This window comes from Eurosta solidaginis, chromosome 2 (genome assembly GCF_040869045.1).
Source record: "Eurosta solidaginis isolate ZX-2024a chromosome 2, ASM4086904v1, whole genome shotgun sequence".
In the NCBI taxonomy this organism is placed as follows: Eukaryota; Metazoa; Arthropoda; class Insecta; order Diptera; family Tephritidae; genus Eurosta; species Eurosta solidaginis.
Window position 1 is genome coordinate 23,995,749 of NC_090320.1, and position 25,357 is coordinate 24,021,105.

Genomic DNA, 25,357 nt, shown 5'->3' on the forward strand with positions numbered 1-25,357 from the left:
ACCGTGAGGACGATGTTGAAATCCCTTGCAACAATTAGAATTTTATTCTGTTGATAAATAAGGACAATTAAATCACCGTGGGTAATTTTACTTTGTTAAAACTTGCATTCAATTAAAAAATAAATAAATGTAAGGCGTGACAGCCTCCGAGGAGATTTTAGGCCAAGCTTCTCTCCCAATTTGCGTCGGGCTCCTATAAGTTTTTCCTACAAATTGGCGGGACGGGACCTACTTCTTTTATGGCGACTCCGAACGGCATCTGCAAGGCAGATGAGTTTTCACTGAGAAGCTTTTCGTGACAGAAATACACTCGAAGTGTTTGCCAAATCAATGCCGAGGGGCGACGCCGCTTAGAAAAAATGTCTTCTAATAGAAAAAACTTGTTTCTTAAATTTTGATGTTGCTTTGCCCGGGGCGTGAATCCAGTATCTTCGGCGTGGTAAGTCACACCACGGGACCGCCTTGCATTCAATTGACTATCTCAAATATTGCGACGTCCATCGCGTCCGCGCTTGCTAACATCCATAATTTCGATGAGTATACAAGGATATCCTAAATTAATTCCTGTACGATGCGCAACACCTTGGCGCAAGTGTTTTTCCGTCGTTATATTGGTCTCTAACAGCTCTGAGTGAGCCTTCTCAATTTTAGAGGAGATTGAATTTCGGCTCACAGAAGGCGTAGAAATGCTCACCGCTTTCGCTTCTAAACGACATCTTTTTAACACGCTTTTATTAGTTTGGCCTGTATGTAACGGAATCTGTGAGCTAAATTTTCACCGGTTTTTAGAAGTCTGATTAATTTGAGACTTTGCATACGTTTCAAGGACCGATGACAATGCATTAATGTGGTGGTGTGGTGAAATAAGGTCAACGGCCATAAGGTCAATTGGCCTTATTATCACTTTGAATGGACATAAGTTTGATTGCAGCTTTACACGTATCAAGGCTCAATGACAATGCAATAGTGTGATGGTGGGGGTGACATAAGGTTAACGGACATAAGGTCAATTGAACTTATGTATGACCACCCCAAATGGCCATAGATTTGAAACCTTGCACATAATATGAAGAACGCATTCCTTTATTAATTATAGAAGGGGATGCATGGCACATCTACGAAAGAGCATACTGGAGCCCTTTTTAACAAGCTTTTATTAGCTTGGCCTGTATCTATCTATGTATCTATGTATCCATGTATGTATGTAACGGAATGTGGAATGGAGCCGAGAGCCCCGGTAATGCAGAGCTCCAAACTCCGTTGCACCTTTTGAAGCATTTTAAGATAGGTACTTTTAGCTAGTGCAGGAGGCCACCAGACCAAGGCACCATAAAGAAGAATCGGGCGCACAATGGCTGTGTAAATCCAGTAGGTCACCTTAGGGGAGAATCCCCAGGAGGTGCCAATTTCCCTCTTGCTCTGCTGCTGCCTTCTTGGATCGCTCCACTATATGGTCACTCCATAATAGCTTCCTATCCAGAATGACTCCCAAATACTTGACTTGATCGCTAAACGCTAAGAACGTACCCCCAATTCTTGGCGCTGTATGATTTGGTACTTTGTACCTCCTCGTGAAGAGGACAAGCTCGGTTTTATCCGGTTTGACTTCCAAACCTGTGGCGGGTTGTACTCTTGGAGCAGCTCCAGGATATCAGCTGGTTCCGTTGGTGTCACTGGAACCCAGGCTCTAGCCCTTGGTCGTGAGGGGATATCACGCGCCTCCACTACCTTGAGGCGCGCGCCCGGATATACCACCTATCAGCGTGACGGCGGCCCTATGGAGGTTTACCGACTTGGCGTCGTCACAGGCAATTAGCTTGGCATTGCCCTGGAACCACCCTGCATCGGTGTAAGATGGCGGTGGACCAGGGTTGTCTTTCTTAATCTTAACGGCCACCGTAGCGAGCGCGGCCTCGATCCATTTCCACTATTGTTTCGGGATCCTCCCATCTTCGCTGCTCTCGTCTATAATGCCAATGATCTGCCGACCCTTGGCAATTTCAGCGAAAGACCGCGTCCAGCCCCCCTGCGTCTTGGCCCTTTTCGGTGCCGTGGGGTTGGATTCATCCATGGACCGCTGGCGTTTCGAGGATTCATCACTCTCGACTAAAACTTTTAAAATTACTTGAACTAAAAAATTAAAAATAAATAATAGTTTAAAAAAAACTAAAAAAACACGCTTTTATAGCTAACCGAACTCAAAAATAGAAAATAATTTTCAGTTAAAAAGAGTTTATATAACAGTAGTAGAAGGTCAAACAATCATTTATAGCTAATCACCTCAAAATAAAATTATAATAAAATTTAAGTTATTAACAGAATAATTTAATTCACAGTAAAAAGCGTGGGGTGCTTGATATTGAATGTTACAATCATTCTACTGGCAACTATCTGAGAGGAAAGATATGAAATGTAGTCAAATGCACCCACGCTTTTTACTCTGAATTAAATTATTCTGTTAATAACTTAAATTTTATTATAATTTCATTTTGAGGTGGTTAACTATAAATGATTGTTTGACCTTCTACTACTGTTATATAAACTCTTTTTAATTGAAAATTATTTCCTATTTTTTAGTTCGGTTAGCTACAAAAGCGTGTTTTTTTAGTTTTTTTAAACTATTATTTATTTTACATACTTAACCGTGTAAAACTTTGTTCTAACTGTAAGCCTTTATCTGGCTTTGATATCAACCTATATTGAGTGGCATCTTAGAAGCGTTCTAGCTCAGCTTACTTTTGAAACCCGCCATATCTATCTTTTTTAAAAACCCATTAACTTAATACAGATTGGCCAATTTAAAAAAAAAGTGCTATATAGGACGTTCTTCCGATCGAAGAATACGGTAGATAGGAAACTCTGAAAGAGAGGCACTATATCCTTCATTCGTGCTGCGGAGATTCGGTGATCTTCCAAAACGTCTAGAAAATACTCAATCAAAACTATTCACCAGGAAACTCACGTCACACCCCAAAACCTCCTAGGAAACCAACCAACAAATTGCTCTAAGGGTTGCTAAATATTAAACAGCTGCACCTTGGCAAAAACACCACCATGTGAAGGCAGTGGTCTCCATTAGCAACGATATCACCTAGCAGCTGTTCAAAATGCATAAACTTGTGTAGTATATAGTCAAGTGAATGTGAAGTAGGGACATTTACTACGAGAACTTTGATTGCAATTAAAAAAGTTAAGAAAATGTTTGAAAAACGTGACAAGGGACAAACGGTTGATAAACCAGAGACCATACAAGAAATCGCAGTCAAATTAGCTCAGGAGCAACTGCGCAATTCGCAAACGGAGAGTGGACCAAAGGAGCATACCGTTTTCGTGCTGGGTAGTAGAGGAGCCGTAAGTGCAAAACATCCATGCATGCAGATCTCTTAAGTATTATACACATCTAATCGACAGGGCAAATCCACAGCTCTACATAAATTCTTCGAACGTGAAGACAATCCTCGTCCCACACTAGCCTTGGAATATTCGTATGGACGACGTACAAGTGGTACACAAAAACAAGTTTTAAATGTGTGGGAACTCGGAGCTCTGGACAATGCAGAGCAATTGATTTCAGTGCCGCTTAAAATGCATGGACTTGCCCATTTCGCGGCTATTATAATGTTGGATCTATCGCAACCGACACAAGTTTGGTCAGAATTAGAATGTATTTATCAAGTGCTACATGCGACAAGCGTAAAGCTTTTAAGTGCAGCGGAGGAGCAAATGTGTCGTGAGCGTATGGCAGAACGTCTCAAGAAGGATCAAAAGGATTTGGAAAAGCTTGAGCTGATGCCATTTCCGGTGGTGATTGTTGGTAGCAAATATGATATATTCAAAGACTTTGGTAAGTAGGCGATAAGAAAAAAAGTTGAATTTCAAATCATGCCGTCTCCAGATGCCGAGCTCAAACAGCATATTTGTCGTTGCCTGCGTTCAATGGCGCATCTTATTGGTGGCAGTGTGCTATTCTATTCGAATAACGTACCTAAATTATCTAAAACATTACGTGACACCATAAGCCATTTAGGGTTTGGTAGTCCTTCGACTCCATTCCGTTCACATATAACTGATTATCGAGATGCCTTGTCCATTTGGTTCGGCACCGATAGCTGGGAACAGATTGGTTGTGGAGACTTACTAAGTGTGGAACAAATCGGCTCACGATTGGCTACAGAGGCGCCAGAGCTTAGTGACGGCGACAAAAAATATTGGACAAAGAAGAAAGACCTTCAAAACGATCCTGCAAAAGACGCTGGATTTCGTGAAAGCATCATTGATGAAATGCGCGCACAGAAGGATAAAGAATTGCATGCGATTATTAAAGAAACACAGTTGCGTGGACAATTTGAGACGATTGCTTGAGAGAAAAGATTGAAGTCCAAAAGTCTTTGTTCACTAGCCGTCTCTGCAGTACAAATGAAAAATAATTTTAGATGCAAAATATATTTTGAGCTTGTAAAGTGCCACTATTGAAGGGATTAGAAATAAATGACTAGAAACCGCTCACAGCGACCAACTATACGACGCCCTACTATTATTAATTTTCCTCTTACTGAAAACTGCTAACAATGCTTCTGGTATCGAGCTGTACCTTATATAGTTGTTGCTATATTAGCCTTACACACCTACGGCGGTTTTGGGTACTGGTATCGACGTTGATAATCCTTTACCAAATATAGATTCATTACGTTCCTAAAACTAGCACCATAAGCAGCAAGCAGATATATATTGAATGAAGGAATGTAATCTCCAGCGTGTGGAATTCGAGAAAGCTTGCTCTCGAATGCTGCTGAATATCATTGACCAATTTGACATTTCTCGATATCTCCCCATTCTGCTTATGACTAGTTTCGCTCAGTCAATGTCCCTTAAGGCCCATTTTGGAGTAAAGTGTTCTTAGAGTTGGCTAGAAATACCTCATGTTTAATTGCAGTTTCAACTCTGATAAATCTACTTTAATATTCAACAAGAGATTAAAGGTATTTTTGAACGTAAAACATAATTTTATTGTGCCACAGCTTCTCTAACCCAATTACCAACCTCACCTGCGCGAGGATATTACTGCTTAAACACTTAGCTGAGGAGGCTCCGCCTCTGCAGCTTTCAAGAGGTCATATTTATTCGTTCCTGAAACAGTTCAATGCTATCGAAATGACTGCCTATTTTTACGTATCGAATCGATGCTTAGTACTGACTGCAGTTAGATGTTTGTTCCGCTTTTTCTTTAATTGTGGTTTGGCTTTTAACGCAGTTGCAGTTAGAACGTCATGCGGCTTGTTCCGCTTTTAGGTTATTCGATGCAGGGAGCATGGAAAACACACCTTACGAAGATAACTTAAGTGTAGTTGCTATATCAAAAATTCGCTTCATTTGTCTTAATCGCTATCAAAGCGAGGTTTCCGTCTATAAATATTCCACTTCTGAAATTTTTGTGTAGGGTTTTCGAAGATACAGTCCTTTTGCAGATAAGGTCGACATCTTAAATATTAGCAGAAAACACTTACCGTATAGAACGAGATCGTTATCCGGCATAAAATGAGACACCACAGGGACATACTCACATATACCCGCCAATGGTTTTGACCCCAGTGGGTTAGGGGATCAGAATACACCCGCGGTAGGTATGCCTGTCGTAAGAGGCGACTAAAATACCAGATTCAAGGGGCTGTGTAGCGCAACCCTTCAGGTTACCAGCGCAATATATAGCTTCTCCAAACCCAATTGTCAACCTCACCTATCCGCGGCGAATCTTGTTTCACTAACAGACGAGGCTCTGGCGACCCCAAGCTCCTCATGGAACTTGGGGGTGGGGAGGGAGGGATGGCCTGAAGGTTTAATGTGGCCATATAAATCGTTCCCGAGATGGTCGGGCTAGCACCTTAATGGTGCTGTGTTACCGGAGCGTACCGGATCTGTATCCGGCAAAGGACCATCACATCGATAACACTCCCCGAAGCCTTCGGGGAGTAACCTTATAGCTACAACAACAACAACAACTTCAGCAGATATTCCATGTACTTGTCAGCATTAACTTAAAAGAATTTATTTTAATTTTTTTTATTTTTACGATTTTTTTTTAATGTATATGAATTGTATAAATGGTAAATCAATTTATTATCTTTAATTATAATATATATATCAATCATTTTCTTTATATGTACTTAAACAAATATACGGGCTGGCGTTTATGTTATTTGTAATTTCTTTAATAATGCGGCCCTAAAGAAAATTTACAGTAAATTTGATTTACAATAATTACCGTTTAATAGCATTAGTATTTAATTTTTAATGTTATTATTATTATTGTTCATAAAAGTATGCATACACTTATTCATATTTATATCGAATCTTATTTTAACTATTACTTTATTACGTTTATTTTTTAATATTTTAGCGTTTTACATTTAACTAAAAAGCTGCCTGTGCTTTCGCAGTTGTGCCCATGACAAAAATGCACTATCAGCTTTATAACAAATTATATATCTACTTATTCATGCTAAAATAAACAAAACAACATAGTGATGCTTGTTTATGACATTTTATGTGCTGCTTCGCCCCTTGGGGGCATTGGCAATGATGCGATATTTAAAATATGAATTTGAAAATAATTGCTTTTAAAACAAATACACTTGTAAATAAAACTAATAATAAAACAATTTTCTTAACAACTAATAACAAAGAGTAGGAAAGTGGCTAAAACAAAAAGAAGAAAATCTATATATAATTCCAGACAAGTAAATATTGTTCGAAGCCGTGTTTTTTAAGTTAAAAAACATAAATACGTGAGGCTAGATGGTCAAGATGTGCTTGATTATCCTTGCCCATTTTCACTACGGGATTTATCAGACAACAATTTTATAAAAAAAAGAACGTAAACACGGAAAAGGCTAGTACACCCAATAAAGTATGCATTTTTGTTTTACTTTCTTATAATGGGTTCAAACTATTAAGTACCTAAGTCATCAGCACGAATAATTGTACAAACTATTTCAACCCATAAGCCCAATACCGCAAATCTATAAAAAAAAAAAATACACAGACCCCTAAAACCCCACACATAAAATCAATTCACAAATTGCAATCAGTCCCACATAAATATATGTGCAAAATCATTTAAAAAGTCCATATCGTCTCTAGGATAGTATCACTCAACTCTGTCGCCGGCAATGCTTTCAACGTACGCAATGTTTCCATATAAAAAGTCAACTCTGACGTCACCACACCATGTTGAGGCCCACCATTATTAATAATATTCAATTTCAAAAGCTGTTCTCTTAACTTATCCTTAAAATTGCGATGCACAATACCATAAATGATGTGTATTTGTTGTTCAGGCAAAATAGGTGCAATTGCTTCATGTAACTTTACCAAATGACGTGAAATGTTACGAAATGTTTGCGATGGTATAGGCGGGCGTGCATCCCATTGTTCTAATTGTGCTGATACACGTTCTGTTACAATACTATATATTTTATTTTCAATTTCTTTTATATGGCTATGAAAATCTTTTTCAATTGAATCAAATCCGGATACAGCATTTCCATCATACGACTTGAAGTGAGCTTTAATATTCGGTAAAAGCCAGAGAATAAGTTGTAGAGCACGTGAAACCAGCGCCAAATTTGTGCTAGTTATTGTTTTGAGACCTGCAACACGCATTGCACCTGCGCCAATGACTAATTGGCAGGAGCGTGAATTAAATGTGCGCAACAGATCGACAACATTGCGTGCCAAATAACCAGCTATGATGGGTAAACGTGTAGCACAATAACAATAATCGCTTAACATTTGTACGAGCAGTAGCGCAGCACTAACAAGTTTGTACGGTTTTCCTTCGATTAGTAATACAGGATTGGCTTGCGGTTTACTATTCACGCTACTCTCTCTTGTTGTGGCATGACCATTTAATGTTGCACCTAAACTTTCAGCAAATGGTTTACTAGTTGGTTGTTGAAAATCTTGCGCACCCATACGCTCGATGATTTTTTGAAACTCATTTGGTATATCAACTTGTCGCCAACGTTCGGAGTCAAGTAGTAAGGCTAATTTGTTTTTGCGTTCTGTGTGGAAACGATTGGCGAAGCGTGAGGCTTGCACTTTAACAGCGACCTGAAATTGGAATAGGAAATAAAAATTTAGAATTGTTTTTAGATTGATAAGTTGTTTGGATGAGCAGATATTTCAAATATGGATGAACAACCTTTAAAAGTGTTTATAATAAAGCCTCTAGAGCTTTTTGTATTTATCAAGTTGTTGTCTTGACTGTGGCAGTTTCAGACTGAAATAGAGCCAGTTTCGGTTTCGATTGTTTTGTTATGGATATTGATCTCATTCCAGGTTTTAAATCTTTCCCGACCTCACTTTCATTTCGGATTTGAGGATTTACTACATCTGTCAACACTTTTTAAAGTTTTCATCTTCATTTGCAATCACTCCACCCACAAAAAGTTGCAATTTGACTGAGTTAACCCATATATCTCCCTACCTTCAACGGCACACTAGGCGCACCACAAATATCTTCACAACCAGCGCTGAATTCGTCCACAATTGCCGTTAACTTTTCCACTTCATCTGCTGTAGCAACAGCGCGTTCCAAACTTTGCGTTGATACCAAATTTGCACAACGTTCATGACAATAATTACACACTGCAAAAAGTAGTTCTTCCAAACGCTCTGTCACTTGCTCATAATCAGCTGTAGTTAAAAACGCTTCAGAATCTATAAGATTCACCGCAGATTCTTGTGATTGACCTTCAGCGCCACAACAACGTCCCGCTGCAGCATCTGCTGTTTGACGCATAATGCCAGTAACAGCACGTATGCGTTGTAGTACGGTCAGCAAAGCTACAGTTGCCTTTTTCAGCAACGCAATCCATTCACTTATACTCAAGCTTTGCGCCTCCTCTCCAGCGCCTGTGAGACAAATTTCTGCATCACTAGATGCAATAACTTCAATAACAAGTTGTTTAATAATGGCACGTATGGTTACAATTGCTTCCTCTTTATATGTATTAACAAATGAGAAATTCTTTTTGCGCAGCAAACCCATTACAATACACACTAGTTTGTCTTCTTCCGCGCAAACACTTTCTGTTTCGTTAAGGACATCGCTTAATGGACGATTGAGGTCTGCAGTAGCATAACGCTCAAATTCGGTGGTAAGCATTTTATCGATTAGCTTTTCCATTTCAGTAAGTTGCATGGGTAAATGTTTAAAACAGTGAATACCTATGAGCTCTTGTGTTAATATTTCTTGGGTGGTCCCTAGGTAAAAAAAGAGTTAATTTACTTTTTTGACAATCGATTTGCTTAACACCTACCTATCAGATCCAGAGCCGCCACATAATCCTGCGTACCAAGTAAGAGCTGCAGCATTGGTTGCGTCTTATGCACTGTCGCCATTAAACTTAGTTTATCCAGCGTTTCCTCAAAATTTTGTCGCCGCTGCGCAAAACGCATCACACGAAATGAATCCACAACCGAAGACTGGTGCAACGTACGCAGGGAAGCACGCAATTCTCGCACATTACATGCCGCCTCTTGCATCTCGGCCATAATAGCATCTTGTGAAGTCATTGCATGAAAAAATGCGGCTGACTTTTGTGATACTTGATGCGCTATTTTTACTTCGACAATATCTAAATAATATGATAGTTGCTCTTGTAGCAGTCGACCAGTTTGTTTATTTTCTTCGGAACTTGTAGCGCCAATAGAAGGAAATACGAGCGCAAATGTTGCTGGATGGCTTAGATTTAATTGCTCTTTTAGAAATATATCTGGTATGACATTAAGGCTGACTGCGTGTGTTGGTGAGGGTGATGGCGTTAAGGCTTCACGTTCTGCTATTGCTGCTGGTGTTTGTTGTGCTGTCATGCGTTCGTGACGTCGATAACGTTTTCCTATTTTTGTTATATATTTTTCGAAATCCGCATATGTTATTTCAGGCAAGCGTGGTGTAGATGGTATTTGTGATTTTTCAACGAATGTATCACCCCATTTTTTTGTGAAGAGATTACTTTGCTTTCCACGTGAAGGATCATTCAGCACAGCTGGCAAATTTTGCGCAGCCGAAAAGACTGACCATTCCGGTGGCAGTAGTGTTAATTGATTTACATGATATTTGGATACGTGTGCATCATAGTCACGATCGGAGACGCCATCTAATGGTAGTGAGGGGCATACCCCATTAAAGCCATACCGGCAAACGTACGAGCCACCTTCGCGCGTGCAATGTCGATCTCGCAAGTGCCTGTAGGGGAGAAAAGAATTTAACTATCAATACTCACTTAGCAATCACTTAATACATCTCAAGGTTGGGCTTCCTGTGTCATCACGTGTTTATTGATTGATTATTGGAAATAATAAGTCCATTAAAGGGGTTTGAGTATTTTTACATTAAACCCATTTACAAGAGTTTATAATAAAGTCTACCAGACACCCTTAAAATATGTAATGACCTCACAAAGACTGAATGAGTTCATGGGATGACCAAAAGTTTGCTGTTGTTGTGTTAGCAGTGCTTCGCCCCATTTAAGGGGCACGACCACTCACAAATTGTCATGAAAGCCCTCTAATGGGAGTCCGAGAAAACTCGCTGTTTCAATGGGGGCGGACCATAGAGAGATTAGTGTTAGTTAGAAGCGTAGGTTCTAACATTACAATTGAAAAGATGGTTGGTGCCATGTGGAGACACATTTGCTCAACGGTCAAACTGAAAAATCCTATCAGACACCCGGCTCTATGTTATAAATGATCGATAGGTAAAGGTCCCCCAATTTTAGACGTATTTTTTATAAACCAATTATGAGTTCTACCCCTTGCCAAACTCGCTCCCATTACGATCGCCATCCATTTACTAAAGAATAAATTTGGATACCCCAGCCATTTTCAATATTCACATACTTCACAAAATCCGCCGAGGTTTTAAATGATTCACGTGGACAATAGTAACATGTCTCCCAACAACGTCTATTCAGTGTTGAGTTGTTCATCCGCGCTACCGTCGTTGCACTTGACATCTGTTTCATAGCTCCAATGTGCGTGCGATCTTTCGTAATTGCGGCCAAATCATTCCCATCACTCAGTGGATCTGCACTTGTACTTTGTGTTGTGGCCATTATTATTAAATAAAATAAAAACGTTCAATATGCCCTAATAGATCGTGATATTATTATTTATTTTCTTATTTTCACTTTTATCTTGCGATTATAGGTTCACCTTCCGCTCCCTTCATCCATCGAATATGTTATAGCTGCTGCTTAATTTGCAGTAGGGTTTGTAATGGTGTTATTTATCAGCCAACTCATGCTTCTTTATTTTCCATTTTTCAGCAAAAATTATTAATTATTTGCTAGCGTAGAAAATCATGAAAATAGTAGGATTAATTTTCATCAAACTCCTTTCAATTCAGCAAAGACGTGTAGCTGTCAGAAAAACAAGAAGAGACGTCATCTACTTTGACATTCGTTTTTTGCACAGTGCTGTGTTTTAGAATTGGGTCGTTTCGTTCTGAACTTGTTCAATTCACCGGGTCTCTCAACTGAACAAGTGAACTACCCTTCAAAAAACGCGAGTACTCCATAAATAATGTAAGGAATACTCCTTAAGGAGTATAGGAGTGTTCCAAAACTAATCTGTATTCATACAAAAAATGTGCTCCAATTAACATTGCGATGTCCTAGGAGAGGAGTAGGTGAACCCACTCTCGCTTTGTTTGTGAGCATTCCATAGAGTACATACGTGAGAGCACTTTCCAAAGTTCTTTCACTGTAGTACTCCATGGAGCACCCACGGAGGATCATATGCCAAAATACTAAAGAGGAATTGTGTCGGAAAGAATTATCGGAGTGAATTTAATTTAAAATGAAAGTAAATGAAGAGGAGCAATACAACTTTTATATTTTATACTATGAATATTCTTATGTTATTTAGCATTTGCGTGAATAAAGAAAGTAATATTTCTCTATACTATAGTATGTATACATAAAACCAGTGCGCGGTTGCATTTTATCAGAGTTGCCATAGTAAAATTTTATTATCAGTTATTTGTATGCAATATTTTACTTTTGGCAACTCTGTTCGATAGTCATCGTGTCGTGATCACGGTCGTTAAAAAACGAGCAATGATCGGCTGATGGTGGACCGCAAACGCATTGCAAAGGAGTATTGTTAGAGTACTCCAACATGAAGAAAATGGAACACGTAATCCAACAGTTTTTGCAGGGTAGAGATCTTCGATTTCGGTTTTATTTGTTCTTTTAGTTCTTTCTCTCTTCTCGTTCGCGAACATTGTAAATTCATACGTACATATGTACTCAGAATTTCACAGTGAACACGAATGTCGATGATGCCACTTACACTAAAGATATGTATGTGTGGCAATGCTGCAAAAAGATATGTGTGGACTATTTTTGAAGAACATCTTTTGTAAGAAACTAATTATTGCATTTATTAAACTTGAAAAGTTCATATTTACAATTAGTGTCTGCACTCTTTCAACTTCCTGGATCTTCCGAAATTTGTAATTTTTTTGAAGTTAGTTATACATATGTGTCAGTGAGCTGCAATTATTCATCTGTTAAAGTTATTAGTGGACTAAACAAAAAATGAGTATTAGCGCGTATGCAAACAAAGAATATCAAGCATTTATATCCACTAACACACATTTACATATTCATGCTTCGTAAAATGAATAACCGCTCATAAGCCACGAAGCAGTTCAGTACTCAATTGACTTATTGAGCAAGAAAGTCAACTGTGTTATACGAAAACACTAATTGGAACAAGAAAGACTGACAGTGCAATAAAATGAATAAAGTAATATCAGTCTTCTGATGCTAGCAACACAACGATGTACACGAAACTAAACTGAATACAGCGCCCAGCGGGTTAGGGGGTTGGAATATACCCGCGGTAGGTATGCCTGTCGTAAGAGGCGACTAAAATACCAGATTCAAGGGGTTGTGTAGCGCAACCTTTTCAGGTTGCCAGCGCAATATATACCTTCTCCAAACCCAATTGGCAACCTCACGTTCGAGCGGCGAATCCCGTTTCACTAACAGACGAGGCTATGGCGACCCCAAGCTCCTCATGGAACTTGGGGGTGGGGAGGGAGGGATGGCCTGAAGGTTTAATGTGGCCATATAAATCGTTCCCGAGATGGTCGGGCTAGCACCTTAATGGGGCTGTGTTACCGGAGCGTACCGGATCTGTATCAGGCAAAGAACCATCACATCGATAACACTCCCCAAAGCCTTCGGGGAGCAACCTTATCGCTACAACAACAACAACAGCGCCAAAGTAAAACCGATGATAAACGAAGTATACAGTGTAATAAACACGAAATCAAAGGGTTACTGAGTCAAAGCGACTATGAAATCAGTTTATACTCAACAATGTCATATATGTATGGGACATATGTGCTACGGGGCACTCGTATGTATTTTCTATTTTATGTGCTAATCACTCATAGTATTTTTCTGTACTTGACTAAGTACACATTTAGACACAATATTTTGGCTCATGACTAAGTGCACTAATTTTATTAGTACTGAAAGCATATCTCTTATATGTATATATATTAACTTATATATTCATAACATATTTAAATGTACCTACACAAAGCATTGCTGCATACACACCCCCATGTATACTTGTTGACTTTTCGTGGGTGTAAGCAGCAGTCAACAAATTTGCTTGAAAAAAAGGAACAGATGAACAAAAAGAACAACTTGTTCGTTCATTAGGAAAAGAACGAAAGAACCGAATCTCTGAAATGAACGAAAAAGCACAACTCTACTGTGCCTTTATTCATGATTCAATGACTTGAGGTTTGTTCTCCAATGATGACAGTGCTTTGACACTCCCAAATTGAAATTGAATTAAATGGGTTGCTTTTACGCAGTAAGGAAAACGGTGAATAATTCAATCTCCTTCAGCGAAAATTGTAGTAGAAAAGTACCTTTAGTGGTATATTAGTAGTGATAATAAATTTGTAAATGCCAACAGGTTTTATACCTATATGACACTACTTTATTTTCGTGTATTTTTTCTTGTATTTTATCTTGAATTTTTTATCGCACCCCCTCCTAATACGGCTTCAGTACTGGTGTAAGTGTGTAAACTATATTTCAAAAAACTAACGAAATACAAGGAAAACACAATCTAGTTCATTAAAAACAAACGAGCGAGTTCGTATTTCGATAGGTTTTTTTGACATTCGGCCGTTTTTTCTTTATTTTTTCTGGCACATGAAAATTTTGTTTTTAGTTTGAAAATTTGGTGCATAAATACACAATTAAAATCAACTTTCTTGTAAAAGAAGTGAACCATTAGATACCGAAATAATTTTCGCGTGTTATATGCATTGTTTTTATTGTTAAAAGTGGTAATGTAAAAATAAAATGTAAAACATAAACAAACACATGTCAAACTCACTAATTTTAGGGGAATACTGGTCTCGCTTTTTCATGACAGAAATATTGACACAACGTAAAAGCCAAAACTACACAAAAGTCGAATGTGTTTGGGCCTTAAAAGAGTTCAATATTAGTGGTAGTCTGAAAAGAAGACAGGATTTTTAAAATTTTGCTTCAGATTCGCTTCTCGCGATAAACCTTCACATAAAGAAATATTTCGTATATGGTATTACCGCCATAAGTGTATAAACTTTCTTGCAGGATGCATTTATCTGTCAAGCATTAGAATCGCACATCTCTAGTAGGTGGGGGTAGATCAGCTGTTCATATGTGGAAAAATATTTGCTTAGAAAATTTAAATATTGCAATTAAAGGTTAGTATAATAACAGCGCATACTTCGCTACAACTAAATTATGCAGGTGCACCTCATTCGGTTCAATATTAAAAGCCCGAAATGCAGTCTGATAAGCCAATTCCTGGCATGCTTCGGTGATATATACAAAACAAAACGATCCGCAAAACGCTTAATTTATGTGCGGCATGGTTTTTTTTTTGCAATTTAATGTGTAATTAACTATGTAAATATGTACAAGCATTGATTAGTACTAATGAATAATCAAATAAGAAAAATAGAAAACGGCAAGCAATTGCACCGGATATTTGTACGCTGCCTATTCGAGATAAGAAATATTTGCATATGCGTTAATACCAACTTTTCAAACATTTTTCGGCCAGTTATGGGCGAAGTTGCAGTAACAGTGTTTGTAATGTAAATGAAAACTACTTTCGCGCCGCACTATAAAAGAGCAGAAAAAAAGACAAAGTTTTCGTGCTATACATAATGGCCTTCTGGAAGCCAATAAGATGTAATAGACATTTAACGCTAACCATTGAGAAGCGTACATTTTGGCTGATTGCTTCGCTGGCAACTTTATTCGTAATTTTATATCTTTGGGTAAGTAAAGTTTGCAATTTTCATGAAATACAAAATAATAATTTGCTTTTAATTCTACATAGGCTACCCCAAAACAGCTTAGGGAGCATAAGCGTAACACCGTAAAAAATAATGAACCACCGTGCATTGCACTGTGGTGGAATCATTTCAAGGGTAGCGATATATTTTATAAATTCTATTGCAACTATAAAAAATGCTTTTTAACTGGTGATAGAAATCTTCTTTCAAAAGCATCGGTGAGTAGTTCTTCAGCATTCTTAAGAAAAAGGTTTCGACGAACTGATTTAATTTTCCTCATCAACTTTTTTTTTGTTTTTCAGGCCATATTTTTCTATGGCACCGATATGAATTGGAATGATCTTCCATTACCACGTAAACCCAACCAAATATGGGCATTATTTCACGAAGAATCGCCACGCAATCAGCCCGGCTTTATGTTTGAAGAGATTTTCAAACATTTCAATTATACATCGACTTTTAGTCGATATAGTGATTTTCCTTTAGTTACCAATGAGCTCAAAAACATAGAACTTATTACGGATCCACGGCTTATAACGTCAGTGGGTCAAAAAAATAATTTACGTAGTACCAATTTGGCACCTGTTATATTCCTACAAACCGATTGTGCTACTATGTCAGGTAGAACAAGTTATGTGGAGGACTTAATGAAATATATTACAATAGATTCGTATGGAGCTTGCCTAAATAATCGGGAGATGCCTAAAAAGTAAGTAAGATGATTTTTTATTATAATTTTGACTTTATATAAAGCAGTTCGTGAATTTAGTGAAAGAGATGCTAATTTCACTCTCACCAGCAACATTTCATTTCGGGACTTTTTAATTTCTTAGCTTCGCTTTCTGAATGCACTATCACTATCTTGAATGGCAGATCGAAAATGCTCTGTCTCAGAATCTCCACCTCATAATCCAGGCTGTTAAGTAACTTGGCCAAATTCCAGGCCTATAACGACCAAATCAGTACTGCAGTATTTACTGTGATTGATTGTATATGAGTCTGGAATGCTTAGATCCGATTAGATTCCGTTGTCGTCAATCAACTTCTTTACTAATCAAAATAACTCTATTGTCCTTTAGTTTTCAAATTAACTTTAACTTGACTTGGACTTGTACAATTCACTTTCTACATTCCAAAATTATTGTGTTGAATCTAATGTTCTGTGATTTCAAATTCATATAAAAAAATTTATTTTGTGGTACGCTTTGCTAAATTTTATGAAAAGTAAAAAAAAATTGTTTTTACGACAAAAAACCAAACAAAAAAATACAGCAAAATAACTTGCAGTTTCTTAAGTATTTTTTTTTACTGATAAAAAGCGTTAAGAAAAACAGCCAACCATCGATTGCCTGCAATTCTTGCGACCGACACGAGAATCAAGGCATGCCACGGCATCGAAGCACAAACATAGCACATGTAGATCTTGCGGATCTAATCGAACGCGCCCAACAACATCAACGACATCGTCATCCACATAATCGACGTTCATCGAAAATACATTCGCGCCCTACACACACAAACATGTTCCCGTTGCCGACAACGAACGCAGTCGTAGTATGCGCTCACGTTGCCGAAGGCGCAATACCGTTATAGATGTTGGTAGAGATGCAGTATGGAATACGCTCGTTCAACCAGTTTCTCTACTTCAATGGCTGCCTATGCGTCGTACTTTTCGCATACGTCGTAGTTATCGTTCACGTAGTAGACGTAGTCAACGTAGCAATGGCGCTGTTGGTAGTGGCAGTGCTGTTGGAGTTGGTGGCGTGCCGACGGAAATCACCACACCCAAAATTGGTAGTCAAGAGCGTATGCCTACAGCTGAAATAGAAATGCCTTGCTGTGCTACTGAATCACCAACTGCAGAAGTACAAATGATTAGCAAAAGTAGAGAGCAATGTCAGCAACAACATAATGAGCACGAGCAGCAACGAGACGACCAGCCTACTGCTCAGCATGTATTTACGCCACCACTTAGCACAGTTATTCTGCATCAAAACCCACTATTCGATGCTGAGGGTAATACACGTTCGGGTTTGATTGCGAAAAATATTCAAAAAGCACAAATTGAACGCGCTAAAAGTCGTTGGAATGTACGCGGTGCCGATAAGACACCATCGAACAAGAAATTTGCAAACGGCGATGAACCGAAAGATGTGGCGCGTAAGAAATCTGCCGCTGAAAAGCGAGTGCCTGCGAAAAAGACTAGTGGCACAGATGAATCGAGTGCTGCATCCGTGAATCCTTCTGACTCGCGTACAACTGTAGAATCTGGCGCAAGCAGTGAGAAATCCAAATCGTATACAGATGAAAGTAATTCGTTTGAAGAAAGTATCGATTTGACGATGCATGAAGAACTTAGTCTCAACTTAGATAATGTGTCAGCTTCAACAACATTGTTGGAGGCTATCAGTGAGAATGCGCAAGATAATGGACCAGCAATTAAACGGAAAAATTTCGAAACAATGCTTGCTAAGTGAATGTTATAGATTTAGGTATGTGTTTCTGTTGATTTTATATGCGTAAATGGTCCTTTAGTATGTGTTATTATTATCCTATGAAACAAATACCAAATAAAAATGTATGATGATTACATCTGACTATTATTGATTCAAGTAGAAATAATTTTATTTGACACTTTTGGTATATTGATGAGGAACTTGTGCTATGGATTGCACTCGAGCGATGCAAATTGATTTTCTTTCACGCAAATGATTTTTAACAATTGTTTTTGTTTTTATCGGCCTATTGATAAATGATTCAAGGTTCGATTCGAGCTCAAGGCCAGAACAATAATTTTTTTTCTAATGATAATTATTGTTATTTTTTAATTTTTCTAAATTTAAAAAAATGTATTTTGTTTTTGGAATAGTAATTAGAAAAATTTTCAGACAACCTGCCAAGCTGCGCAGATATATCCATTTCGAAGGGTGCTAAGCCTTCACCATCAGTACGCTTTAGACATGCTGCGCTAACCATTTAGCTATACAGCGGTGGTTTGTTTGACTGGCAAATTTGCTACTTCTATTCCTTTTTACCAACTATATTTATTCAGTTTTGCGCCATCTGGTGCAAATCACTGATAATGCTGGATTTTTGTTTATTGTCAATTACTTTGTTTGACATTCCCAAGTGCTCAACACTGAATAAATATAGTTGGTAAAAAGGAATAGAAGTAGCAAATTTGCCAGTCAAACAAACCACCGCTGTATAGCTAAATGGTTAACGCAGCATGCCTAAAGCTGGAGACATTGGTGCTTTATCGGTAACCGTATCGGTAACCTTATAACAGCTGATTCGACCAACCTTATGAGAATCAATGCAATCGATTATTGGTGCCGCTAAGTTCGTAACCGTATCGTAGCCAACCAATTGGATTTTGGTTTACCGTCGTAACGATAAACAGCTGATTAAGTTAGGGATACGGATACAGCGATACGACATACGGCAGCAATGACTTCGGCTTAAAGCGTACTGATGATGAAGGTTTAGCACCCTTCGAAATGGATCTATCTGCGCAGCTGTGGTAGGTTGTATGCAAATGATTTTTACTAAGGGTGAGAAATCATTTAACAACAGGTTGTCGTACTAAATATGTGTGATGGGTAGGTGAGGTTGACAATTGGGGTTTGAAAGCTCTGAAGCTGCAAAGCTTTGTAAGGCGTGTCACGGATGACTTTGAATAGTTTATTTAATAATAATGGAATTATAATGAAATTGATATACAAATAGTTTTAATGCAAATGATATTTAATGTTCTTTGTTGTCCGCTCGTGATCACGTTCGCATTGTTCAACCATTCAACACCAACTAACTAGCGAAGACATTTCTCACTCGTTGGCGATGGCAACTCGGCCGGTCCTGACATATCGTCACTCCCGGACGATTCGTCACCCTCGTCGTCTTCATCGACATCCAAACCTGGTGCCAGCATGCACCATGGTTTCATATGGTCAGTACTCATCACACCACAGTATCGTCGGCTGAATACAGTTGCATCTGGCAAATCTTCGGCGATGTACCGGTCGTAGTCCAACACTTTGGTAACAATATATGGACCCTTGAACACTGGATCTAGCTTATGTGAATCTCCCGTTGCTGTTGGCACATGGTCAATCACAAGCAGATCTCCCACCTGGTATTTATGCGGCTTACGATGTTTTTTTATCATATCTTTTTTCCGCTAAAGTGTTCTTAACTGCTTCTTCTTGTTTGCCCTCAGAATCTGTCCCAACATCGACTTCGTCATGGAGCGCTTGAATCATTCGGTTTTGGGTTACATCTCTGGGATCGAAGTTAAAGACCACCTCGTTAGGACTGAACTTGGTCACTTCATGTCGTTGCGAATTAAGGTTCCATTGTATTTTTGGCAACGCTGCATCCCAATACTTCGGTTCCTTCACGGTGCAGCGTACGCAATTGAGCACAGTCTTATTGACACGTTCCGCTTGACCGTTAGCCCTGGGTGTACGAACAGCTGTCTTAACGTGTTGTATTCCTAACCTGTTGACGAACTCTTGGAATGACTGTGAAGTGAATGCTGTCCCTCTGTCGGACGTTATCCGAAGTTGTTGACCAAAGATGACCATCACCTCCTCCAAAGCTTTAATCACAGGCTCTGTCTTGGTATTCCGGAGAGCTTTAAGGATAGAGTATTTAGTAAAGCTGCAAACAACCACCAAAATATAACAATTGCCTCTCTTACTCTTCGGAAATGGCCCCAGATGATCGATATGCACGCTTCTAAACGGGATTGGCAGCACCTCCATGATGTGCATCTGGCCCTCTGCCTTGCCACCTCTAGCTTTGTTCAAGCAACACTCCTCGCATCCGTCGATATATGATTTTACGTACCTGCGAATCCGTGGGAACCAGAATCCTTTACTGATCTTCTGAATCGTCTTCTCCAAAGCAAAATTACCAGCATCGTCATGGCACGCCTTCAAGATTCGCCATCGCGCTACCTGAGGTACTACTAGTTTAAGCTGCCCGTTTACCTTCCGCCCTTTTCCACAGCATAGTCCGCTTCTATCTGCTTTTTGACCGATTCATCTACGAGTTGATTTCCCTTCAGAGTCTGTATGATCGCTTGTAATTTCAAATCCTACATTTGCATGTTATAAATCCAGGCCGACTCCTCTGCTCCACTACTAACCTTCATTATCTTTTCTGCAACTGTTTCTGGTTCAATCGGTTCTTCCACTGGACTTCTGCACAATGAATCGATATGAGCCATTCCAGCACCGGACCGATGTTTGCAAGTGAAGTCAAATTCCTGAAGGCGCAACCACCACCTGGCTATGCGAGGCTGTAAAACCGTAGTGTTTTAGTTGTCACTACCGCGTTGCAATTGGTGTATACTGAGAACTTCAGCTGCCCCTAAAAAACCACGAAGTATTTTCTTGCTTGGATGCCTGGGAATGCCGTCTGGGACTGCCATGTCAGATATCAACGATGAGTCGCTGCCAGTATCCACAAATGCTACAAATGTGCGTCCCGCTATACATATATGACGTGTCACAGGTGGTGGGACCACCTATGTTTCTTCAATGACCTTCCCTACCGTTTTCTTACCGCTTCTGCATTATTTTGCCTCGTGCCCATATTTGTTGCACGTGCTACATTTAGCTTTGCGTTGAGGTTGTGGACATTTTGCGGCGATATGGCCCACCTTGTTACAATTGAAGCACCTTAAACCTTTGCGCTCATTATTTGGGTTGCTCACCGAGTCACCTTCCTTTCCGTTAACTTTTGTTGTCCCCTATTGTACCTTGGTGTACGCGTTGTCTACGGATAGATTTTCGATAGATCATTACAATCGGTTGCACGACCGTATGTTCATTGCTAATAATGTACGAGATAAACTTGCATCATTTAAACCCCCAATTATGTATGAATTGATTGACGCCTCGTCCATATTGACTTTCCGGCCCAAATTCAACATGCTATAATAGTAATCCTTTAATTCTTCATTACCTCGACGCTTTCTATTCGCCATCTCCCGGTGCACGTCTGCTATATTTACCATCGTTGGAAAATCATACCTCAAGCTACTGACAAATTGTTGCCATGACCTAAATACCGGTGACATTCGGCCCATTGCTTTGCAGCTCCTTTTAGCTTATGGTGAATTGCAAATAACAAAACCTCCGACCACCCATAAATTGTACGAAGCTGATCCACTCTGTCCAAGAATTGATTCGTTGAAATGTGTCCCTTCAGGGGATCGAAATCTGGTAACATTCCAATAATGTCCGTCATTGTATGTTTCACAACTGCTGGAACTGTTGCTGATGCGCCCTCCAAGATATCTGAAGGTGTTCCCCCAAGCCTGTTCGATTACCTTGCCCTCCTGTTTCCGTCTCTGAATTTGTACCTGCTGTGCCTACTATTGTTAGCGGTTGACTTGCCTTTACTGCACCTGCATTCCATTGTGCATCTTGTACCGCCACCTCATTGTGATTTCGATTGCTACTCACCAAATCAGCTACCGCCGACATATTGGCAATCATTTCCCTCAGCTCATCAACTTGCTTTTGCAATGGCGGACTTTCTTCCACTACCACCTCTTCATCATCAACCTCCCCAGTTTCGTAAATTGTCTTCAACTGTGCAATTTTATTCGCCTTTATTCCTGTTACTGGTAAATTATGTCTTTCCAAAAGCGCATTCAATTGCTCCACCTTTAAATCATTTAATTTTACCATTTTTTTCCGAACGTTCTTGCTTATGCGTCTATCGCTGTTGAATTTTTCTTCCCGAATATTCTTTCTTATGCGTCTATCGCTGTTGAATTTTTTCTCACGAATCACGCCAGCCAATTTCTGCCGTTTTTTAATTTAAAAATCCACCCTTCTCGCTATCACTTTTCGTATTGTTCGTTTCACCCTTTGTGGTTTAACGTGTGCGCTGCCTCTATATTGACACTATCTGTATCTTTTATATCTTTTAACTCGTTATTATTTTGTCCCCAAATGTCTATCACCCGTTTCCTTGCGTCTATCGCTCGATGTATTTCCTTGAAGTACTTTTTACTCGTATTCCTGTGTATGTGTGTGTTCTCTTTAACTATTTTCCTCTGTGTAGGCTTAAGTTAAATCCCACTCTGACACTGTCACGGATGACTGAATAGTTTATTTAATAATAAATAATGGAATTATAATGAAATTGATATACAAATAGTTTTAATGCAAATGATATTTAATGTTCTTTGTTGTCCGCTCGTGATCACGTTCGCCTTGTTCAACCGTTCAACACCAACTAACTAGCGATGACATTTCTCACTCGTTGGTGATTACAGGCGCTTATCAACCCCTGAATCTTAGAGCTTTCTATATCTTATGATGTGATCTAGCATTTATTGATCTACATAATTTCATTTACTTATCGCTAAGACTGAATTTTCAATAGATTCAAATGGTTGATATCTAAACTGCTTAGAAACTGTCATTTGCTTCCAAATTCTTTCTTAACTAGCACGCATAAGAAGAAATAACTGGCGTCATTGAAACGGCCAAATGAATGAATGATGTGATATGAACAAGTAGCTTGATTTGATTTTGACGATGTGATGTCAAATTGATTTGACTTGGTGGATGCGATGTAAATTTCTTTGAGGTTATTTATTGCATCTAATATGTTTGAAGCGATATGGTGATACTTAAGGTAGTGCGATTAGCTTTGTTCGATTTTTTGAAAATTTGTTGTAGTATAATGTCATGCGAGGAAACGGAATGTGGGTTGGTGTGATTTGATGAGATGCAAAGTGATTTTAACAATTTTTGTTGTGATTTATTTGCGATTTATATGTATTTTAGCAACTTGATATAAGTAAGGTCAGATGTGATGTAGATTAATCTACCTTAATTTAAATTTATTGGGTGTGATATAAAGCGATTTGATTTCAATCATAAAAATGTTATGATGTAACGTTATGGCGTGTGATTGAATTTTGACAGCTTCGAAGTCAATTGATCTAATTTTTATTTCATTTATGTTGGTGTGATGTGAATGGGTTTGCTTTGATTTCAAGGCGTGTTGTGATATAATGGTATATGATTTGTGTGCATTGATTGATTTATTGCATTTGTTATTTCTTGCTGAGATGCGATGCTTTGAAGAGAAACAAATTTATTTGATATCTGATACGATGTAACATGATGTGATGTGAATGGGTATGATATCATATGATACTTGGGTTATACGATACACACGTAAGCTTGATGTGATTTGATTTAATGCGTTTCAGTTTGTTTCTAGTTTTGATGGGAAATGATGTATTTGCTCTAGGGTGTACCAGGTGAGCTGAGTGATTTCAGTATTTATTATGTCGACTTCGATGTGATATGTCGAAACTGCTATGATATCATCAATCATCAACCAATTAATCAAACAATTATAATGGAGAATGATTTTTTGCGAGACTGAATAAATTAATGCAATAATGTTAACATGATATCAGATGATAATTGTTCTAGTACTTTGTTTTAGTGTGTACGAGGCTTGCTGTGTAATTTGAGTATTTCTTATGTCGACATTGAATTGATGTGATATAATCAATCATTAATCAATAAATCATACAATCATAAAAGAGAATGATACTATGCGATACTAAATAAATTCATGCAAGAAATTTTACATAATATCAGCTGATTAAATGAAGTGAAGAATATGTACATGATATCGGATGATTTCAAATGTTCTAAGTACTGCTGTGTAATGCGAATTAGGCCAAAGAAAATTCAAGCACTTAACCATTTGTCAACAATTTCACTGGAGCTATAAGCGACATGCAACATCATTTGATTTATCTTGCATTTATTTTAATTACAGCCTACAAGTAGACTTTCTCAACAATTTGTATAGCGATGAAATTCTACGCTTCATTGGGCAATACAAATTTATGATCAGTATTGAAAATGGTATATGTAATGATTACATAACCGAAAAGTTTTGGCGCGCACTGGCTGCTGGTACCGTACCGATTTACTTTGGTTCACCAACAATAAAGGTTTGTGCACATTCAATTCAATTTATATGATTACATATTAATTAAAACTGTTTCTGTCGCTTTTCTTCAAACATACATACCAGGACTGGGAACCGCATAAACAATCCGCAATTTATATCACAGATTTTAAAAGCGCCAAAGATTTAGCAAATTATTTACTTGAATTAGACAAAAATGATACAGAGTATATTAAATATTTACATCACAAGTTCAATCAAATTGAACCAATCACAAATATGCGTTTGATCGAAGAAATGTATGTGCGCGATGAGCACGAAAATTATAATATGCTAATAACATTTAGTTGTCAAGTATTGAAAGCGCTTTTGTCAAATTCTAAAACAAATTCGAAGATAGCAAATCGTTTGCATTATAGTTGTCCACAGCCACTACCCTACCCAGCAATGGCGGGTGGAGTACCAACAGAAGTGAGTAGCTGGTATGAAATTATAAAAAGATCCTCATGTGAAGTTAAAGCTGTCGATGAATTTTTGCTAATGAATAAAAATTACACCAAAAAAGAGTTTGATGATGCTGTTAATTATAAGTTAGAACAAAATTTGTGCTAATATACAATGCATGAGCTTTTATAACCACAAGCAATTTAGAAATATGTATATCAATTGTATTTTGTACAGCATTTTTAGTAATATGTTTATGTAACTCACTCACATTTATGTTATGCGAATTTATTGTAAATAGGCATATGTTAAGTTATTGAAATATGTATATAAATTATATAATGTGATATGCTTGTAATCTTTGTGTTATAGTTTTATTTAATTTTGATAATAGTCGGCTAGGGGCGGCCACCGCGGTGTGATGGTAGCGTGCTCCACCTACCATACCCATGATCCTGGGTTCGCGCCTCGGGCAAAGCAACATCAAACAGTTTAGAAACAAGATTTTTCAATTAGAAGAAAGGGGAAGGGGGTCGCCCCTCGGCAGTGTTTGGCAAG

General features: G+C 38.4%; 3 protein-coding genes across 10 annotated transcripts in view; 2 read left to right on the plus strand and 1 right to left on the minus strand.

Moving 5' to 3' along the window:
- Positions 1–3,172: 3,172 nt before the first annotated feature.
- Positions 3,173–4,362, plus strand: LOC137241478 (cytoplasmic dynein 2 light intermediate chain 1). Its single transcript, XM_067769089.1, has 3 exons — positions 3,173–3,351; positions 3,412–3,844; positions 3,896–4,362. Exons 1-3 carry the CDS (start codon positions 3,199–3,201, stop codon positions 4,360–4,362), a joined length of 1,053 nt encoding a protein of 350 aa, XP_067625190.1. The 5' UTR covers positions 3,173–3,198.
- Positions 4,363–6,006: 1,644 nt separating this feature from the next.
- scat (VPS54 subunit of GARP complex scat) lies at positions 6,007–12,641 on the minus strand. Of its 2 annotated transcripts, XM_067764641.1 has the most exons (5): positions 11,218–12,641; positions 10,903–11,151; positions 9,321–10,249; positions 8,486–9,264; positions 6,007–8,109 (listed from the first exon to the last, which is right to left on the minus strand). In XM_067764641.1, the coding sequence occupies exons 2-5, from the start codon at positions 11,115–11,117 to the stop codon at positions 7,114–7,116; spliced, it is 2,919 nt and encodes a 972-aa protein (XP_067620742.1). In that variant the 5' UTR covers positions 11,118–11,151; positions 11,218–12,641; the 3' UTR covers positions 6,007–7,113. The 2 variants fall into 2 exon arrangements, with proteins under 2 accessions (XP_067620742.1, XP_067620743.1); XM_067764642.1 differs by lacking the exon at positions 10,903–11,151.
- A 2,076-nt stretch (positions 12,642–14,717) lies between these two features.
- The window catches only part of Shawl (Shaw-like), a 437,991-nt gene continuing 427,351 nt past the window's right edge, over positions 14,718–25,357 (plus strand). For 6 of the 7 annotated variants that reach the window (XR_010949354.1, XR_010949352.1, XM_067764645.1 and 3 more), the window contains exons 1-3: positions 14,718–15,373; positions 15,436–15,609; positions 15,694–16,100. Coding sequence is in view for 5 of the 7 variants with exons in the window: in XM_067764645.1 (XP_067620746.1) it covers positions 15,260–15,373; positions 15,436–15,609; positions 15,694–16,100 (695 nt within the window). In the remaining 2 variants the exon portion in view is untranslated. The remainder of the gene's footprint in view (positions 15,374–15,435; positions 15,610–15,693; positions 16,101–25,357) is intronic. The other variant, XM_067764648.1, reaches the window with a different exon arrangement.